We start from the raw sequence: 20167 nt of genomic DNA on the forward strand, positions 1-20167 counted from the left end.
AATTGCAACCTAATTAGAGTGGCACTTGTTTACGACTCTAATTAGATTGGAGAATCTTACATTTACATATTTATCCTTGTTAAATATAACAAATTACATATAAGATCAGATTAGAGCGTTGTAAATAGAAAATATGAAGGAGGATAAAATTGGAAGAAAAAAATTCAGTCGACCCAAAACCTGAGGAGTTTTCTTTACAGAGTAAAGATTTGTTTCTTTAATTTTTTTTAAGAATGATGGTTGTAAGGGTAAATTGGAGATTTCATCGTCCCGGGTGATTTTCACACAACTATTGTTGATTTTGTCAGTCGCTCTCTATACAATCTTTGTTTTTTGGACATCTCCGGTCATGTTATTATTAGAGGGCGGAGAATGGGTTCAGCTGATGTCATCAAATCTTGCTTAGATTCCATTCGCCAAGTAAGTATTAATTTCTGTGTAACGCTGAATTGTTGTTTAGTTTAATGCCCAATTTTTTTACTTTTAACTTCAACCTCCCCCTTGTTATTTTGGATTAGATATCAGACCACATTGACGGTGCCATTATTTACCTGGATGCTGGCTGTACAGAGGCCTTTCAATTTCTCGGAGCATATTCACTACTATTGGAGCTTGGAGCTCGTGCTGTCTGCAGCTTAGAAAATGTTTGCTCTCTTCATACTGTAAGTATAAGCTCAAATGCAGATTTTATTATCATAAAAAAAAATAGTTGCACACTTACACATATGGTCAAACCTCATTCTCAACTTAATAATTGGACGACCCATGAGCCTTAATATATCTCTCCAATCAGAAACACCAAATTTATGTGAAATCAAATATACATAACCAAATTGCGTATAATCGTTTATAAATGTGATGAAATAAAGTGCACCACGATGTGCCCTCACATGAAAAGGTCCGCATCTGTCGGAATGGATTAACTTTAGAGGAACAGATGCTCTGAGCGCCTTTCTAAATGGTTTTCTAGTTGACTTCCTAGCTAGACAGTATTTGCAGATCGGTAGATTGACTTTTCCAAGAGGATTCAAAAGTCCTTCGTTTGCCAGTCAATTTGTCATGTCCAGACCAATATGTCATAATCTAGTGCGCCATTTCAGAAAATTTGAAACAACATCATCATCCAAGGGAGTCATAAATGTGTAACATCGACTCTAAGAAATTTGTTGCTTACCTGAACAAGGGAGAGAAACTGGACAGTTTGATTTATGATGTTTGGCAATATAAGATCTAGTACCTCCTTGATGAGCAAAACGTCCATGAAACTCTAAGTAATGTTATGGAGCAGAACCAACCTGAGGAAGGAACTACTGCTCAATATTGTTGTAGCTTGGAGGCATAGCAGAATTGGCAAAAACAGGATTTTTGTGCGCGCTTTACTATGTTAAACAACATGCACAATGACCAATTGGCGAGTTACAAAACCGCCAAGGAAATGTGGAATACTTTAAAATTGACTTACGCAGGCCCAACTACTAAGCTTCTTGCGTTGACACTAAAATCTTAAACCTATAAGAAGGCTTCGAATGATACTATGGTAGAACATCTTAGGAAGATGTCCCCAGGTGATACACGACCTAAAAGCTGCTGAAAATGTTTTTACTGATGAGTAGCAAATACTGGCTGTTTTGAGGTCCCTCCCTGATACTTGGGAACAAATGAACCCAATATGATGCATAATGAGAGTTTACCAATCTCTCTTACTTATCGCGACATTTAGAGTTAGAAGTAGAGCGGCAAGTTGCCATAACTAATAGTGCTACCAATGCTTATTTTGCTAAACCAAGCAAACACGAGACAAGGTTCAAGTGCAAGCAAAATGGTAAAACAAATTCAGGGGCTCAAAACAGCTCACTTGCGTCTAAAAGGAATGTCAATAAGAGTTGCATAGGTAATAAAGTTGGTAAACAGCAAAACAAGTCTAAGACGGAATGTAACACATCCTGTATTTGCCAATTCTACTACGCCTCCAAGTTACGTCGGTGTTGAGTAATAGCACCTTCCTCAAGCTGCTCCATATCATTACTTAGAGTTTCATGGACATTTTACTCTAAAAGGAGGTACTGGATCTTACGGTGCCAAATATCGTAATACAGACCGTCCAATTTCTCTCCCTTGTTTAGGTTAGCAACAATGTTCTTAAAGGCCATGTTACCCTTTTATGACTCCCTTAGATGATGATGTTATTTCAAATTCTGTGAAATGACACACTAGATTAGGACATATTGGGCAGGATAAGATGAATAGATTAGCAAAAGAAGGATTTTTGAGTCCTCTTGCAAAAGTAAATCTACTGATCTGCGAACACTGTCTAGCTGAGAAGTCAACTAGAAAACCATTTGGAAAGGCGCTTAGTTTGTTCCTCTAGAGTTGATCGATTCCGACAGATGTGGACCTTTTCATGTGAGGGCTCATCGTGGTGCACTTTATTTCATCACATTTATAAACGATTATACCCGATTTTGTTATGTATACTTGATTTCACATAAATCTGATGCTTCATTGCGTCAAAAGATTTATGGCTGAAGTTGATAATCAATTAGAGAGATATAGTAAGGCTCTTCGAACTGACTGAGGGCGCGAGTATTTGTCTGAGCCAATGAGATTGCTCGGGAAAAGGGAATTTGACGACGGCTTACTATTCCTTCAACTCCACAGCAAAATGTTGTTGCTAAAGAAGGAATAGAACTCTTTTAGAGATGGTGAGATCTATGATAGTTCAAAGGTTTAATGCACATGGCAATATCTCTTTTTTTGTATAGTTGAGTTGCCCATGATCATAAGTTAATAACCTATCATGCGCATCCATACACTATGTTCCTGATGTATGTTTAGTATATAAAACGGCAAATCACTGATCATATGACTCCTGTGGATGTGTATCACTAGTGTGTCTTTTACACAGTTGAATGCCTATTATATGCTATATATACTTTTATGATGGTTCCTATTGTGAAACAGTAAAGTTCTTATTCCTAGTAGTATCAATGGAACATCATTAAATAAATGCCTATTATCATGTTTTTTTGTTATTATATGATTATATAAAACTACCATACAGTACCATAGATGGGTACTTGTTATGGAGCTATGGCATTTGGGCATAGAAGAGTAATTGGACGTGCCACAACCTGTAAGTTATGCTATGGCCACTTTTATTACTGCATATCCAATGCATGAATAATTGCATGAATAATGTAGTGTTATAACATGCCACGACCATGATTTAGCTTTCTATTGTATAACCAACAGTATGGGTTTTATTTTATGGCTTCTCGCGCATAAGGTAATCCTAAGTATGTGCAGCATGTATATCTGTTGTTATGACATGCCTACCAAGTTAAGGTTCGAGGAAAAATATGAGAAATAACAATGGTGGTGAAAAATATGAGAGGACCTAGAAGAGTGAAAGTCAAGTATGTTGGATACAATTTTCTCTCAACCTCTCCCACTAATATAGAGATTAGGGTGTGCACTTACCTATTGCAACTCTAACTCTCTGTGTGTGATAAGTTTCCAAATTATTGACTTATCCTTTTAGTTAGAGGGGAGAGATTCTTGGGTCCCACAATATTCGACGACCCATGACTAACAGAGACAGTTGTGACGAAACTTTTAAGGCGATAAGGAATAATTAAGAAGACAGATGGGAGAAATAACGCAAAATCAAGACAAATGGAATAACTGCAATGTTTATTTGAGTTTTGCTTTAATAAATCGACAATAAATGGTATAAACTATAAACCAAAGGAAAAATAGAGGTTGGATCTGTGTCATTTTGTAGTTCTCGACATCCAGATTACATTCTTCTTGTTGTAAAAGTTCTCTTACTTTCTTTGCTTCAGGAAGAATGGACTTCATATCTTGCATGTTCCTACTATTTTTTCCTGCTCATAATAAGTTGATAGGTGTCAAGATGTTATGACGTATTGTTTTGTATTCTTATAGTTTTCTGAATGATTTTTCACATATAGGTGGTTGATTGGAAATCAAATTTCAGTCATGCAAAGGAAGTGGTTGTCATCACATCACGCCTTCTAAGTGACTCACATCGCTACATTTTACGCTGCCTGAGCACGCACAAGACTATTCTTCGTTGTACTGTATTTACGTCTATCTCTGAGGTGATATTATTTCTCATCTGATTACTATTTTTTTTATGTTGCACCTTGGATTTCATCCGTATAAGCTTTCATTCTTCTTCAGTGATTTGCATCCATGTCGTAAGCTTCCTCATACTAATCAAAAGATTTTAAAAAGGGAAAGAAAATTGAGCAAAAAAACAAAAAACAAGAAACAAAACAGAAATGTTGCTCTGCGGTTATGATCAGACAGGCAATATATGCATATGCCTCTATTCGGAAATTGTTCTATAGATCTAGCAAATGAAAGCAAGCATATCAAATTAAGCCCAACTAGAGACTTAAACACCCTATGTTTCTTCATGAGTTTAGTAAATATCTCGGCAGCACCATCCGCAAGCCACTGAATAAACTAATAAACTAATTTTTTCCAAAGGTTTATTTTCCTGCTTGAATTGCATAATTTCCTGATTAAGCTGAAAGATTCTCATGCTATTTTGAGTCTTAGAATTGGTACGCTTCAAGGAATTCCGAATCCATTTGCCAGTACAAGTAAATAGATAGCCTGAAGCAATGTGAGGCTGTATCGTGAACCAGCTATGTTCTGACAAGTGACATTAGGATCATCTGCAACCACAAAGGGTGTATGGCGTCATCCACATTAGGTTCCTCTGTACGACATGCCAAATAACCTATTTATCCTTGCCCGCCAATATACATTTTGGCGGACTGCCCCATGTTACATAATTCATACCATCCACCTTAGCAGATGTGCAAAAGGGCCAATGCTTTGGAATTTGAAGATAAGCCATCAATTCCACCTGCTCCAGCAGTGGGAGTCCTCAAAGAGTTGCTCCTTCTTACCATTGGTTTCAGTCATCTCTTCAATGTAAACTTAAAATCAGACAGCTAAAGAAAAGGATAATTCCAGTTACAAAAACTGGGGAAGAGGAGGAAGACGATATCTAAGGTGCACTGGGCATGTAGTCTGGTGTAGGAAGTGGGTTGGGGTGTTGTTAGTCTCTCTTTGTTTTGATTTTCAACTGTTTTGGGAACTGTAGATTATCATTTGCTGTTGGTTATTTTATAGTTTCTGTTTTTCGTTCCTTTCTTGATAAATTAGCTACTGGCTAGTTCATTATGTATTTATAATATTTATGTATTATATTTTAAGTATAAAAAAAAAAGATTCAAAAACAGTGGTCACAACAGTTCACAAACGGACTTGGACATGTCTTCAAACATTATATAGTCAAGTCATACAAATAGATTTATCGCTTCTTGCGATAGGATAGGTATTTTTTGTTTGGATTGATTAAATGTATATTGATTCCTATAAAAGCGTTACAAAAGAAGCTATTTTAGCAAGTTACTGAGATAGCTAGTTACATATTCATAAAAGTACGATATACAAGAAGTGATTGTATAGTTAGTATCCCAATTACACATAAATAGCTATATATGCATCTTGCGATGGGATAAAGGGAGCCCCTGACATAAATAGCCAGCCGGAGAGAGAGAGAGAGAGAGAGAGAGAGAGAGAGAGAGAGAGAGAGAGAGAGAGAGAGAGAGAGAGAGAGAGAGAGAGAGAGAGAGAGAGAGAGAGAGAGAGAGAGAGAGAGAGAGAGAGAGAGAGAGTTTTGGAGGAAGTTGGTAAAGAAAGATAATATACTGTGCTATCCGTATGGTTCATCAAACTTTAACAGATTGGATAGCACCCTCGTGGACCCAAAGTTGGAAAATGATAGTTCTACTGAAACGATCTGACTTCATGCGTATCTTTCGTGCGATAAGTTTATTTACTCCTGAAATTTTCGCTTAGGATCACCATTTTGTTGGTAAATTTTAGCTTAGTTTTCATACCGAGCTAATTTTTTAATTTTATTAAGGATTATCGTTATGGTCAGAAAATCATTTTTGCTGATACCATCGCTAATAACAAAATTTACTGTACATTTAATCAAAATTCTCTGTTGCTCGAGTTTTTAAGAAGTGAACCTCATTCAATAATAACTGGGTTGTGTTTATACCCCAATTTGAAGCCTTGTTTGGTTTAATCTTATTTTATTGCTTTATAATTCCAGGTAGCCCATTCGGCTTATATTGATTCGCCTCTGGGACCAGATGCTTTTAGTGAATATGAATCTTTACTTATCCAAGATTATGAAGAAATTGACAGGAAATACAAGAAAAAAGACCACAGTTCATCTGAACTTGATGAATTTAGTTCAGAAAGAAGCAGCCTTAGTGGCGGAGTGGCCTTGGGAAATGAAGGTTGGTCGCAACCCACTTTGCATGAAGAGGGCATCTCTCATTCTGAAGGTAGCCCTGGAGGAAGAGACTCAAACGAAGCCAAGTCAATGAGTTCTAGAGAAGACAGTTGGCCAAGACTGGTTGCCTCTGTGCATCATTTCCCTATGGTTCTGTGTCCTCTTTCACCAAGATTTTTTGTCTTACCTTCGGAGGGAACAGTTGCTGAAGCATGCTTATCAAATGAGAATGAGGATTCTCTTAGCCCTGGTCTGCCCCCAATAAGTAGTGGGTCACCTTCTGATGGAGAGGATACTCCCCCTGGGGCAATTTTTACAGCACATTTTCTTTACCATCTTGCTGCCAAGGTACCGATCTAGCTTTATTACCAGACCTTTTTACTATTATCTATCAGTTTCTTACATGGCAACGGCTTCTTTCTTACTGCATTATGACTTCTTTCGTTCATTGTAGATGGACCTGAAGCTGGAAATATATTCGCTTGGTGATTTGTCAAAAACCATTGGGAAGATGTTGATGGACATGTCAAGTCTATATGATGTTGGTCGACGTAAAAGATCGGCAGGTTTATTGATTGTTGATCGCACACTTGATCTCATTACAGCATGCTGTCATGGAGATTCACTTATTGATCGCATCTTCTCAGCACTGCCTCGTAGGGAAAGAAAAACTTCCCCATCTCAAATAATCCCAAATAAACATGGGCCTGCTACTATACAGCTTGCTCCACAAGATGTTCTGATTCCTCTAAGACAACTCGTCAAGGAAGAACCTGGAAAAGATGAGACTTCACTTGTAAAAGAATACCAAGTTTTTCTCCGTGGTTGGAATTCGAGTAACTCCGGATCTCAAGGTGATTTGATTAACATTAGCAGCACAGGTCATGATAACGATTCCATAATAGCTGACTATGGAAAGCTTAGTGGGTCACTGGTCTCAACTGAGCATTATCAGGGATTAAAATTCTCTGAAGCTCTGCTCTATAGAAGATCAAAAGATGGAACCGTGCTAATAAAGAGATATCTGGAAGAAATATTACGTTTGGAAAAATTGTCCGTGGCTGTTAAGACTCACCCAAGATTTCCTACTGCTGCAGAGTTGGATACTTTGGTTAGTGCTCTGAGTAAAGACCAGTCATCTTTCTTGAGAAATAAGGGGATTATTCAACAGACAGTAGCTTTAGTACTTGCTTTAAGTGAGCCTCACTGTTCTCATTGGGATGCATTTGCTGGTGCTGAAAAGATATTAAGAGTAAGTGCTACTAGTGAGATGAGTCAGAGTCTTTCCGTCCAAATCCGTGACCTTGTTAATAGGAGTGTTTTAGTGAGGTCCACTGAACAGCAGAACCATAAGATGGAACGCAGTCTTCTCTCTTTCCGAGATGCAATGCTCTTGGCAATAACTGGGTATATTTTAGCGGGTGAAAATTTTCCAACATCTGGGTCAGGTGGGCCTTTTTCTTGGGAAGAGGAGCATTTCTTGAAGGAATCTATTGTTGATGCTATACTTGAAGATCCAGGAGCTGCAAGTTTGAAATTCTTCCATGGCTTGGAGAAGGAGCTTGAAGCAAATGCAAACAAAAAAAAGCATGATGAGGTGCCCAAGGAAGATTCTTCAAATCAATCGACAGTTGATGATTTTGATGATGAGCAGTGGGGTAATTGGGGTGATGAAGATACAGATCATGATAGCGAACAAGTATACGATGACATGCAGTTGAAGTTGGAATTGCATGATAGGGTGGATAGCCTTTTCAAATTATTGAACAAGTTATGTGGTTTGAAGAGAAGGCATATTAACTCAAGAAATGGACCATTAGCTTTCGAAACTGGCACAAATGATGATCCTTGTGAGGGCAAAGGATTGCTGTATAAGCTTCTGACAATGGTGCTAGGCAAGTATGATGTACCTGGGTTGGAGTATCATTCTTCTGCAGTTGGACGACTTTTTAAAAGTGGATTTGGTCGGTTTGGCCTTGGACAGGTACTAATTCTCTCTGCACAGATCATTAAAAGTCAATACACTTTCATTATTGGTAAATGGACTGGCAAACTCTGCATGCTTGGAACTTTCTCCAAGTTGGACGGACGTGTGGTCTGATCCAGAATTGTCTCTATTGTTGTTGCTTCTTTTTCCTTTTTGCAGGATAATGCAAGATTAGATGTCTCTTTTGGTTTTGAATAAATTGTGCATATTTTGATGTACTTTCTCTCTGTGATTCCTCTGCAGGCAAAACCAAGCCTCAGGGACCAAACTGTTATTCTGGTTTTCGTTGTTGGGGGCATCAATGGTCATGAGGTATGAACATGTCTACCTTACTCTTATTCTTGAGTAGCATCTTTCCGGTATGAGTCTTGATGTATCTCGGTGCTTAACCAATTGTATATTGTGCGGCCTTTGATGGACCCACTTGATATCAGAGTGATTCAGTATTAGATCTTGCACTTGAAAAAGACAAATTCATTGCATGGAATAATTGACATTTCAGGTTCATGATTTAACGGTTACAAATCACTGATATCTGTGTGTTGGAAGAGCCAGATACCCGTATTATTAGTTTATTTGCTAGGTTACATGGACATACCATATTTTGAAAAAAATCCGTGTCCGATACGTATCCACGTGTCCGTGTCTAACACATATTGCATGTAATTTACCTCGAATTTTGATATTTTGCCGTGTCGGACAATTCGTATCCGTGTCCGATACGGCGTGTCAATGTAACCTAGTTTATTTGGAAAAACAAATTGACTAGTGGAATGATTTGTATGGGTTTTTATGCTTACGTCAATGAGCAGAGTATGTTCCTTCTATTATCTTATGTGGTAAAGGATTACGAATCCAAGAGGGTATCCTCAAGAACAAAAATGAAAAAAAGGTTGCATCATTGACAAGGAGTTTTGCATTGAAATACATGACGGATGCATATCACAAAGTTCAGATCAAACATTTACATTAGGAAGTGCATCCTTACTTTGACTTTTTGTGAGGATATCCTTGTTGAATCCTGATTTTGTTTTTTTTTCTTTCATGCAAGATTTTGTGAGGACAGTATACAGTTTTAACAGTTGCCTCTTTGTATTCATAGGTTCTTGAAGTTGAGGAGGCGCTATCACAAAGTGGGAGAGAGGATGTCGAATTAATTTTAGGTGCTACAACCCTTTTAACCCCGGATGACATGCTCGATTTATTATTGGGGTCTTCAAGCCACTTCCAATAACTCATAGCCACAGTATTACATTAATGTAAAGAAGAAAAAGAACATTAGGAAAAGGAGGGGATTAAAATGAAATGGCCAGTTTTTCTTGTTTTGTGTGCTGTTTTTAGTTCTTAATGGAATAGCCTGTCTTGGAAATTAAACGGTCACCCGAAACGACCAAGATTGATTTTCATGTAAAAGAAAATGGAATCGTTAATTCACAACTGACCCCACACATCTATGCCGTTTTAACAACAGTTGAGAATAATCTTAACTGACTTCTGTCTAGGAATTTGATTTTGCATGAGATCAAAGATACTAGGAATGTTATTAATGAGTTGCATAAGGCCTTCTCTTAAACGGATTATCCGTTAACGGACGGTGTCTTGAACAGTTTATATAGGGTCTTGAACAACTTTCATTTACACTTATTAACAGTTTATATAGTGAATGAAGATCATTATTGGAAACAAAAGTTTAGATTGTGTGCAATGAAGAAGAAACCGTATGGATAGAATCTGAATTGTGGATAACGCATGGTTAAATGATAACACTCTGATTAGTAATGCTTTTCAGAACTGATTAGTGGAATTTGGTTTTGCCTATAGTGGTGGTTTAAATGTAGAAACATGGTGTGTTAGATCACAAATTGAAATGGTTGCTGTGGGCTGTGGCGAGAGTAATCCATTTCTATATTCAGAAAAGAACTCCAAGAGTTTGTCTCTGTTGGAATGTGCTAAACATTATTGGGTATTTTGAAGGCTTTGGGCCGATCCTCATTCAAATTTTTGAATTCATAAACGATGATTAGTTTCCAATTAACAGACTAACATTTATGGTGGGAAGGTCATAATCTGTTGTTAAGATCGTTTATGTTTTGTAGTAGTGATTTGCTTATATCATATATAGACTTTTGATTTTACAACTTCAACAGTTCTACTGCAGGTACTCGATTAATGTTTGTTCCATTGACTTGACAAACGCATTGTAACGAATAAGTGCCAAAAAACACAAGGCGTTCCTGAGGCTTCAACCAAATATGATTGCTTGAAAGTTGGGTACTTAACCCAGTCAACATTTAGCAAATTATCAAACGAAGTTGGTCATCTGACATGATTCAACAAAATGCCATGGGTATGTTCGCTGCATCAATATTTGGCTTAAATTGTGAGTTATATATATGGCTGAAATGCAGCAGTAGTTCTGCTAATAAATTAGTGGCAGAATGATTGGCGTATGATTATTGGGAAAAAAAAATGAATATATAAGTATGCACTTTTAAGAACATAACTAATTTGCCACAGAGGATATACATGTCCAAATCAGAATGTGTCTAAAGTAGAGCGTACATCAAATGATAAAAAAACCAAAAAAAAACACTGTTTCATCACTTGGAAGAGATGTATCAAGAGCACATTGCCTTCTCCAGCAATTCCTGCAGCTGCCCATTCTTGTATGCCTCTGTCGTGGAAATACTCACACATTTAGACATCACTAGAAACATAACAGATAGGCACAAAATGTATTAATGCATTCAAACACAGAGGAAAACAGACAACTAAGTAAGAATTGTTTCAGTTTGAAACCTGCATCTAAAGCACATGAAATGGTAAAATGTACTTTCAAAATAACGTTGCTGACCAAGTATCAGATGTTCGGAACATATTGCCTTCTCAAGTAACACAATACCAAAACAAGCTGACAATAAACTACAAAAGAAAAATGGAGTCGGAAACTAAACAAACCAATCCGTTGATGGAAAATTGGTCAGTTGTATATCTCACAAACAGTAAAACACAGGTGTACTCGGTTGATGGAAGAAGACATTTACTCATTCCGTTGTCCAGTATGAGATGTGTCAAATCGTTGCTTACATTGGATTTTCGGACACAAGACAACGACTCAAACAGGATCTTTGCAGAGGATGACCTCAACGTAATTGAAACCATCAATGATGAAAGCCAAGATACCCCAAAATGTCTCATCCAAATTAAGCTATTGGACACTTTTTCCTAAAAGTTTTGAAATCTCACAATAATTTTGTTTCAGCCTTTTAGGGAAGAATCTTCATGTAGATACATCATTGAAAATCATAATTCAATTCATCGCCAATGTCCCACAAAGACTATGATTGCCTGAAGGGTCAACCATGTTGAACATAATATCCATTTTTCATTTTTTCATTTTATTTTTTATTTTTAATATAGCTTGTAAAACATATGTTTCATTAACAATAAACTGGCATGATGAATGACTGACAACTACTTGTATTCCAAACGAAAAAACTTACAGTATTAGAAAGGGGCCCATCCATAAAAAGATTGGTACTCCCTTAAGTCCCTAAGCGCCATAGTATTGTCCATACCCAATATTCTTATGTGTACCTCTCCAAAACCCTATCCCTCTTGGTCAATTGTGGTAATTAGGTCCTCAAACTCTTCCGCCTCCAAATTACTAAGATTTCGCTACATCACATCCATACAATACCATTTTCTCACCTCTAAAGTAATCCAAGAGTTTATCATCCCATTGTGCAATGTGCTAGGTTTTAGCAAGAAGCAAGCTGGGGTTAGGCAGACCACCCCTACCATTTGTATTAGATAAAAATTAAAGTTACATTCTAGGAACACGCCAAAAGTATATGGTAGCTCCATTACCGGGATGAAAAGTAATACCTTTCTTGAACTTCTGCCACCTAGTCATGATCCATCTCCAAGGAGGTATACGATAAAGATTCCGGGGCTTGTTTAACTGCCTCTTCCTTCCACCCACCCCAAACTTACCAGTTATCATTTTATCCAAAATTGATTCTCCTCTTTGAAAGGAGTGCTTCATTCATGACAGGCGAATATTTAAACCCGAACCCTCCTTCATTCTTTTTCAACAAAATGTTGATTCCACTTAACCCAATACATTTTTGCGCACTCTTCACTACCTCCCTAAAAGAAACTTCTAAAAAGTTAAAACTCTTTCAATATGACTACACACCCATTTAAAGAATGGAAAGAGATAGAGGTAATTATGCCAACTACGACCAATAAACTGCCACAACAAAATAAGATCACAAGTACCCCAACTACTACACCAATCATACAACATCTCTTTTATCTGAACGAAATCTTATATATACCAATGGTCTTGCTCTCGATATCCTCCAGTTGCACTCCTTCAAAAGGACCCATGTGTTTCGACCAAATATGGTCAAAACACTAAGTGGTAACGAAAGAGATGAAGAACGTAGAAAAGTAATAAAAAGTGATGGTGATCGAGAGAATGATGAGATTGTACCTTTTGGTTCTCTACGTACCCAAATTATTGATGGGATCAAGTCTCAAGAACATAGTTCTGTATGAAAAATTATTTTGTATTTATATGTGTAGAGTAGAGACTTCTTGTAGCTCAAGGTAATTGTAATTGAATATAACTCTTAGTTGATAATTATCTCTTTGATAAGAAACGAATCTGGACATAAATTAATGTACGTAAGTAGCAAGCCATGTGGTTAGGGTTCAGCCCTAGACACATGAGTTAATGGGTATGTACATCAATCCATGGTATTACAAATTGGGCCTTAGCCTTGTCGATTAAATGAATAAAGTGAAGACCCTTACTAATGAACATTTGCTACGTAGGTGGGGGTCGAAACACCATGCATTCGCTTACCGCACATATAAGTGAACTTTTTTACTGTAATGGGGCCTCTTACCAGGAGAATAAACAAGAGCCTATACTATGAGCATGCTAAATAGCTTTACTGAATGATCCTAGATGGAAAGGCTAGAGAAATAGTTCAAATGGTCCACTCATGCACTATTTATTTTTATTTTCTTTCTTTCTTTATTTTTTTTTCGAGATCAGTAAAAGTCAAATTTCATTGATATTGCGAAAGGTACTACAAGGATTAGGCGTCGTAGCAAGGAGCTACTAGACCTAGAAAAAAAAAAAAGGCAAAACCCAAACCCAACCCAACTACAAACCATTTTTTAATGTACAATCTGGCTTAATTACAAATAAAGTTTGGATAGGTCACCCCCTTGAAGCAAACATTAGCACATGCCCAATCGTATAACTCCTCTTAGAATCCCTCCACTACATTGTGAATTTCTTTTTCCGGTTGCTCGAACACCCTTGCATTCCTCTCCTTCCACAAGGTCCATAAAAATACTCTCGGTAGATGCTCCGCCATCCATGATGCCTTGCTAGATAGAGATAGATGTATTAACTTCTTACTAAATGCTTCCTTAAATAATGGTAGACATTCTCCAACATTTTTGAAATGAGAAAAAAGTCTCCCAGATACTCTTTGAGAAAGTACATGTGAGAGAATATGATCCACACTTTCTTCCTTCTTCTTGCATACAGAGCAAATGCTATGGAAATCCATACCTTTTTCTATTCAAGTTGTTGATAGTCTTAATTGAGAAAATATGTGTGAGAAGGATATGATTCACACTTTCTTCCCTCGCCTTGCACATAGAGCAAATGTTATGGATACCCATACCTCATCTATTCAACTTGTCGATGGTCTTAATTCTCCCCAAAGTAAGCAAGCAAATAAAAGAACTCCAGTCTAAATGGAATAGAGTCCGTCCATATATTCTTGCATGGAAGTTGTAAATTAAATCTTCGTCCTAAAGATTTTTTAAAGTATATAGTTTGGACGACTCTTGATAGAAAGATTGTACCAAGAACTCCTCTTTGCACTCCAACACCAATCTCGTCCAATAAACCTCCCCAAACTTCTCGCCCTGTTATCCAAAAAATAACCATATGATTCCACTTCCTAATTATTTAAACTTCTCCTTAATGACACATTCCACTCTAGATTTTGTCCCATTCGCTCCAAGTATTCCAAAACCATTCCATTTTTGTAACTAGCCAACAAATAAATGCCACCAGATTACTCCTTTAAAGAAGCTTCTCCCCCAAAAAGTCTGCCCAAAAAGAGATAGATTCGCCGGTTCCCAGTGTACAGGTTACACCCATGTCAAAGTCCCCCCATCCACTAACAACACCCCTCCAAAGAGTGATCCTATAAGGATTTGTGGGTTCCTTCATATTACTACTACCTTCCCCATACTTGTTCAACACCACCCTCCACCAAAAATGATACTTTTCCTCCCCATACCTTCATAACCACTTCGCCATCAATGCTCTATTCATATGTAATATGATGTTTACATCCCAACCCACTCTCCTCAGGAAGAAAAAGCTTATCCCACTCGACATGATGCATCTTCTTCCTCCCCTCAACACTACCCCAAATGAATGCCCTAAATATCTTCTCTATTTTTTTTACTACCCCAAAAGGAAATGGAAACAATGACAAAAAATAACCAAAGTACACCTTCCCCTTACTATAGGCATTTAGACTTCCACCCGCCAAGCCTAGATAAAACCTTCTCAATCACCTTCCTCCAAATAGCTTTAGACTTGCTTCGCGCTCTCAATCTAATGTCTCACGCACATAGTGTAAGGGTAGTTTAGTATTTTTGTCATTATTATGTTTTAGGCTGTGTTGCATGGGTACGGGTACGAGTGTCCGGTTTGGACACAGGTACGGCGATTTGGACACGGCGAGGTCTGAAAATCAAGACACGGGGACATGGCTAATATTATATTTTATTAAAAGATAAATTATTTTAAATAGAAAAAAAATATATATATAGATTTTGATAAAGCCCATTTGCCATTTAAAACAAGTTTAGATTTTGAATATAACCATTCCAAAAAAGCCCAAGCCCACATTGCTTAAAAGCCCCATTTAATCTTATCTATGGAAGAAAGAAAGAAAATAGCCCAAGCCCACGTCACTTATTAAAGCCCACATCTTCTTAATTGTGTTAAACAAACCCTAGATCTGAGTTACAAACCCTAGATATGAGTTGCAGCTGCCGCCATGGAAGAAGATGGTGCACAGTCGACAACATCAGGTCAGTCTACTCCATTTCTCGCTCTCTTCCTTCTTTCTTAATCTTTTTTATTTTTTTCTTTGAAAGAGTATAGATTCAAATGGCGACCAGGTATGGGTAAGGTCGATGTAATGATGCGACACCACGACCTGACAAGCCGGAATAATAGGCGTACCCATGCAACACAGATTTTAGGCCATGTTAGGTCTAGCCATGCAGCCTAGGTTAGGTTTGAGGAGGTTTAGGTTTTGGTATAAATAGATAGTAGGCTTCCATTAGTTTCTTGGTTCAATTTTTAGTTGTATTTTTGAAAGATTATTATTCTTATGAAATAATTAAGTTTATTAAGAAATTGTTATTATTGAGATTTTATTATTGAAGCTTCCACCAATCGATTTACATAAAAGTGGTAATTATAACTAGTGATTCTTGGGGATTTTAATGAAAACATTATTCAAAACATACTGATCATTGATACTATTCATCACGGTACTGTTGACGAAATATTATTCATCGATATTGTTCATCGCAATTACTATTCACGTGACACTATTCACAAAAAAAAAAAAAACAATTATGGCAAATTTTTTTTCCCATTTTGACCAAGATTCAATATTTATTACAACACTATCCGAACTTTCTTCTCTTTCAGAGATTTGAAGTGAAATGTCAACTTTGACTCAATTACTAGCAAATGGGTTTCAAACCCCAAACAAGAAACTCTTCACCTTACTTCCCAAACCAAATCCAACAATAAAAGAGGTCATAGTGATACCACAAGCAACAAAGCATACTAGTATTGCGTCCACGGTTCCAAAAATAAAAATAGAGGGGGCAACACCCAAATCAAGGTACACCAAAAGATGGACAACAGGTTAGTACAACCAAATATGAGGGCCAACTACTCCCTAACAACACCTATTACCCATTCTTCTGATGAAACGTGGCAGCGCCACAATATTTGTAGAACTCGTGTGTCAGTCAAGAAGCTTTGTATAACTGATGGGATTCTAGTGATAATCTTGTTTCAACAGAGATGGTTAAAAAATTAAAGCTACCTACGATTCCTATGGCAAGAGCTATCAATGTTTAGTGGTTGAATAAATCTAGGTCTCACTACACATCTCAATAAGAGAAGAAATTTTGGATATTGTGTTGTAATAAAAATTGAATCTTAGACGGAAAGGAGATTTGTTTTTTGCCAAAATCAATTTTTTTGTGAATAATGTCGCGTGAACAGTAACTGCGATGAACAATATTGATATACAATGTTTCATGAACAGTACCATGATGAACATTATGCTGAGAACAATGTTTTTTAACAAAATCCCCAAGAATCACTAGCTCTGATTACCACTTTGCTGTAAATTAATTGGTGGAAGGTCAAATCGAATAATAAAATCTCAATAAACTTGATTACTTCATAAGAATAATAATCTTTCAAAAACTCAACTAAAACTAAACCAAGAAACTAATAAAAGCTCCAATTCTATTTATACTAAAACCTAACCTAGGCCGCATGGGCTAGGACTAGACTGACATGGCCTAAAACATAATAATAATAATAAAAATACTAAATTATCCTCGCATTCTATACTCATAACACATCATTTCATCCATCAAACTCGTTTAGGCTATTAGACTATAAATGAGCATTTTTTTGAGAGCTATATAATTATGTTTTAAGTTAAATTTGGTTTTTTTAGTCCCAAATTAATTACATTATAAAAAAACATCTCTAAATTTCAGCAAAGAAATTCACTATTATCGAGATGATGATGTTTTTGGTTGCACACTCGCATTATTATTATTTTTGGTAAATAAAGTTTATTATTAATATAAAACCAACCAAAACAAAGTAGGATGAGATGTCTTACTAGTACAAAGATCGAAAGAGAAACAAGCCAAACAAAAAATAAAGGTGACATGAGAACATCTGCTTAAGACATAAAAGATTCACATCTACACGCGAAATGCTCGAAATGGGTCTCCTCGTGCACCTTAGAATAGAAAAATAAGAGGCCTTTGATGGACATTACTACGTCCTCCATAGTCTTCACCTCACCGTCAAAGTGTCTTCTATTCCTTTTCAACCCCAACCCCCACCCCACACACGAAAACCGCGAAGAGTAATATACTCCAAATGCGTCCACCCTTTTATGAGTGCACTCTTTGAGTTCTATGAGGGCAAGCATCTCCTTCACAGAACTTGGACACCGAAACAAATAATGGCACTCCATATCATCCAAGAGAACATGGTTCATAGACTTGCCATCATTCAAACATAAGGAACCAAGGTTTATAAAAACCTCAACAATGCATCTGTGCCTAAGGTTATCTAAAGTTGGGTTGCGACCTAAAGAAGCACACCAAACGAAAAAAACAATTTTCGAAGGGACTTTGATACCTCAAATGATTGAAGGAAGAAAATTTGGAATAGATCTGGGTCACAGAAGGGAATGACAAACCGGAGCCAAAAGTAAAATGATTTAGTAGAGAATCTCATTTCTTGCCACAGAGCAAAAGTCATTCATCTTCGTCCGGTCTTACTGAAGGAATAGAGTACAGTTCTCTGACAGCAGTCACATTCACAATGTCCCTGTCAAAGAGATCAGTATGAATACCGAGATCCCAATAAATGATTCCATTCTCTTCCCCCAAGTGAGAGCGGTCACGTATCTTGTTCTGCTCGACTTTTAAGAGATTTAAGAGGAAGCTAGCTTTGCACAAAGGCGTCACATTGCAAGGGAAGTAACACATTTCTGGCAAATCGTCCCCTAAGCCATTAAGGCCTTCCCCCGTGCCCCAGAAGTGTGTCGCATTGCAAGGGAAGTACAACATTTCTGGTCAATCCTCCCCTACTTCTCATATCTTGACCTAAGCCCTTAAGTCCTCCCACACAACCATTATTACCAAGTAACTCAAATCGCACTTACTCACACATCCCCTAGGGTGTGGTCCAAGACAAAATTTCGATAATGAGAATCTATGGCATTCAACTAACACACAATCAATACTTGGTGTAACAAAAGAAGCTTGCATGGATAAATGCATAGGTGGTCAGGTCTTAGTTACAACTTAAGAATAAAGGCCTCATTATGAACTGGATTGGGAGATTAAGGTAGCACAATGATAGATTTTGGAGGTCTATAATTTCAAGATTTGGGAACAAGGTTTATGTTTGGAGTAACATTCCAAGGATCTTCAATGGGTACATATCTTGAGAGGCATCTGGATACTAACCTAAATGAGCTCTGAAAGGGCATTAGCAATTCCTCCACAACTATGGATCTTTGAAAGAAAACTAAGACATTACACGAGTTACAAAATTTGTAAGCTCCTAGCTTTTCACAATCATCAAAGAGGCATAACGTCAAGGTTCCAACAAAGCCTGCCTCCCCATTGTGGAACAAATGGTATCCTGGTTCCATTTTTCCCGAGAGATTCTAGGTGAAACAAGAAACAAACATGAAAGGATGACTGCCACACCGACCATTTTCACAACAAGAACCCTGATCCAATTGTATCTTAAAATAGACTTTCTCGCAGTTAAATTCTTAATCATTCATGATATCCCACCAAAGCAAACACACATAAAGTGTATTGAATTTTCTTAGTATACCACCCTTTTCCTTCCCCCCATACTTTAATAAATTTGTACACAGCGTCACACATCTTTGCTCACGGGATCCCCGAACCCACTTAATCGATACAAGTAATATAACAATATCTGCATAAACCAATCCTCTGCTACTTTAATGGGAGATATTATTAGGCACAATCACGAAAATAGGACATACTGAAAGATAGTCTGGTATGGTTTTGCCCCTCTTTGAACTAAGATCTTCCAGTACACCACTCCAACTAACTTATTACTCAAGGCTCACCACAATATACATGTTACTTATATCGTAAGTAATAAATAGTAGCAAGAAACATAGTGGAAAAAGCTTACCAACAGTAATGTCACATCCACCAAAGAATTCCCCATCAATATAAAGCTGAGGAAAAGTAGGCCAAGCAGAATACTCCTTAAGAGCTTGCCTCAATATTTCATTCTCAAGTATATCCAAAGTCTCAAAAGGCACGTCCAAGGACTTGAGTATCTGAACAACCGTGTTTGAAAATCCACACTGTGGGAAGTCTTTTGTCCCTTTCATAAATAGTATCACTTTGTTTGATGTCACCACTTTATCCAACGTTGTCTTCAGTTCCGGATTCAACGCTGACAAAATATTATTATTAAAATAATGAGTTTATTTTGTTAGTAAGAAAGGATGATAAAAATAAGGTACGTACCGGAGTAGCATCGAAAAGTAGAGCGTTTTTTCGGTGACGTGTTAAGAAGACTGGTGTGGTTGTTGTTGGTGAGAGATGAAAAACGGAATTTGTAAGAAGAGAAGAGGAGTGAGGAGGATTTGTTGGTGATATTGAAGATCATGGGAGTTGGAATTGAGGAGGGTTGACAGACTACACCCATTTTCATCTTCTCTTGGGAGGAAAATGTTTTTTTTTTAATTTTTCGTTAGTAGGCTGTGTAGGAGTTATTTTTTGCTCCGACCGAATTTTCAGCCACACACGTCTCATTTTTACCAAAGAAATTGTCCCTCATAAGTAATAACTAATAACTAGAAAGGAAATAAAAAAGAAAATGAAACAAAACAAAAAATAGGAATCAAAATAGGGTCAACTTTAAAATAAAT

At 37.1% G+C, this 20167-nt stretch overlaps 2 protein-coding genes and 1 long non-coding RNA gene across 3 annotated transcripts; 2 read left to right on the forward strand and 1 right to left on the reverse strand.

Moving 5' to 3' along the window:
• Positions 1-203: 203 nt before the first annotated feature.
• On the forward strand, positions 204-9807 carry LOC147515911 (vesicle docking protein). Its single transcript, XM_086588629.1, has 7 exons — positions 204-420; positions 519-662; positions 3975-4124; positions 6167-6700; positions 6807-8336; positions 8583-8651; positions 9442-9807. The coding sequence occupies exons 1-7, from the start codon at positions 373-375 to the stop codon at positions 9571-9573; spliced, it is 2607 nt and encodes an 868-aa protein (XP_086444755.1). The 5' UTR covers positions 204-372; the 3' UTR covers positions 9574-9807.
• A 985-nt stretch (positions 9808-10792) lies between these two features.
• CXIP1 (CAX interacting protein 1) lies at positions 10793-20076 on the reverse strand. The gene is made up of 3 exons (XM_086588630.1): positions 19764-20076; positions 19420-19689; positions 10793-11013 (listed from the first exon to the last, which is right to left on the reverse strand). Exons 1-3 carry the CDS (start codon positions 19948-19950, stop codon positions 10958-10960), a joined length of 513 nt encoding a protein of 170 aa, XP_086444756.1. The 5' UTR covers positions 19951-20076; the 3' UTR covers positions 10793-10957.
• On the forward strand, positions 11013-16038 carry LOC147515913 (uncharacterized). Its single transcript, XR_015210825.1, has 2 exons — positions 11013-15057; positions 15653-16038. It is a non-coding gene; the product is annotated as an uncharacterized LOC147515913 (long non-coding RNA).
• Positions 20077-20167: the final 91 nt, after the last annotated feature.

The sequence above is a fragment of the Coptis chinensis genome, chromosome 2 (assembly GCF_015680905.1).
Source record: "Coptis chinensis isolate HL-2020 chromosome 2, ASM1568090v1, whole genome shotgun sequence".
In the NCBI taxonomy this organism is placed as follows: Eukaryota; Viridiplantae; Streptophyta; class Magnoliopsida; order Ranunculales; family Ranunculaceae; genus Coptis; species Coptis chinensis.

What these genes read in the sequence shown, in the direction of transcription:
- LOC147515911 (XM_086588629.1), top strand. Translation starts at nt 373, where the DNA reads ATGGGTTCAGCTGATGTCATCAAATCTTGCTTAGATTCCATTCGCCAA. An exon ending in TATTTACGTCTATCTCTGAG is followed by an intron (nt 4,125 to 6,166) that starts GTGATATTATTT and finishes TTATAATTCCAG; the next exon opens with GTAGCCCATTCGGCTTATAT. An exon ending in GTCGGTTTGGCCTTGGACAG is followed by an intron (nt 8,337 to 8,582) that starts GTACTAATTCTC and finishes ATTCCTCTGCAG; the next exon opens with GCAAAACCAAGCCTCAGGGA.
- CXIP1 (XM_086588630.1), bottom strand. Translation starts at nt 19,950, where the DNA reads ATGAAAATGGGTGTAGTCTGTCAACCCTCCTCAATTCCAACTCCCATG. An exon ending in TACTTTTCGATGCTACTCCG is followed by an intron (nt 19,690 to 19,763) that starts GTACGTACCTTA and finishes ATATTTTGTCAG; the next exon opens with CGTTGAATCCGGAACTGAAG. An exon ending in TGGATGTGACATTACTGTTG is followed by an intron (nt 11,014 to 19,419) that starts GTAAGCTTTTTC and finishes TTTCCACGACAG; the next exon opens with AGGCATACAAGAATGGGCAG.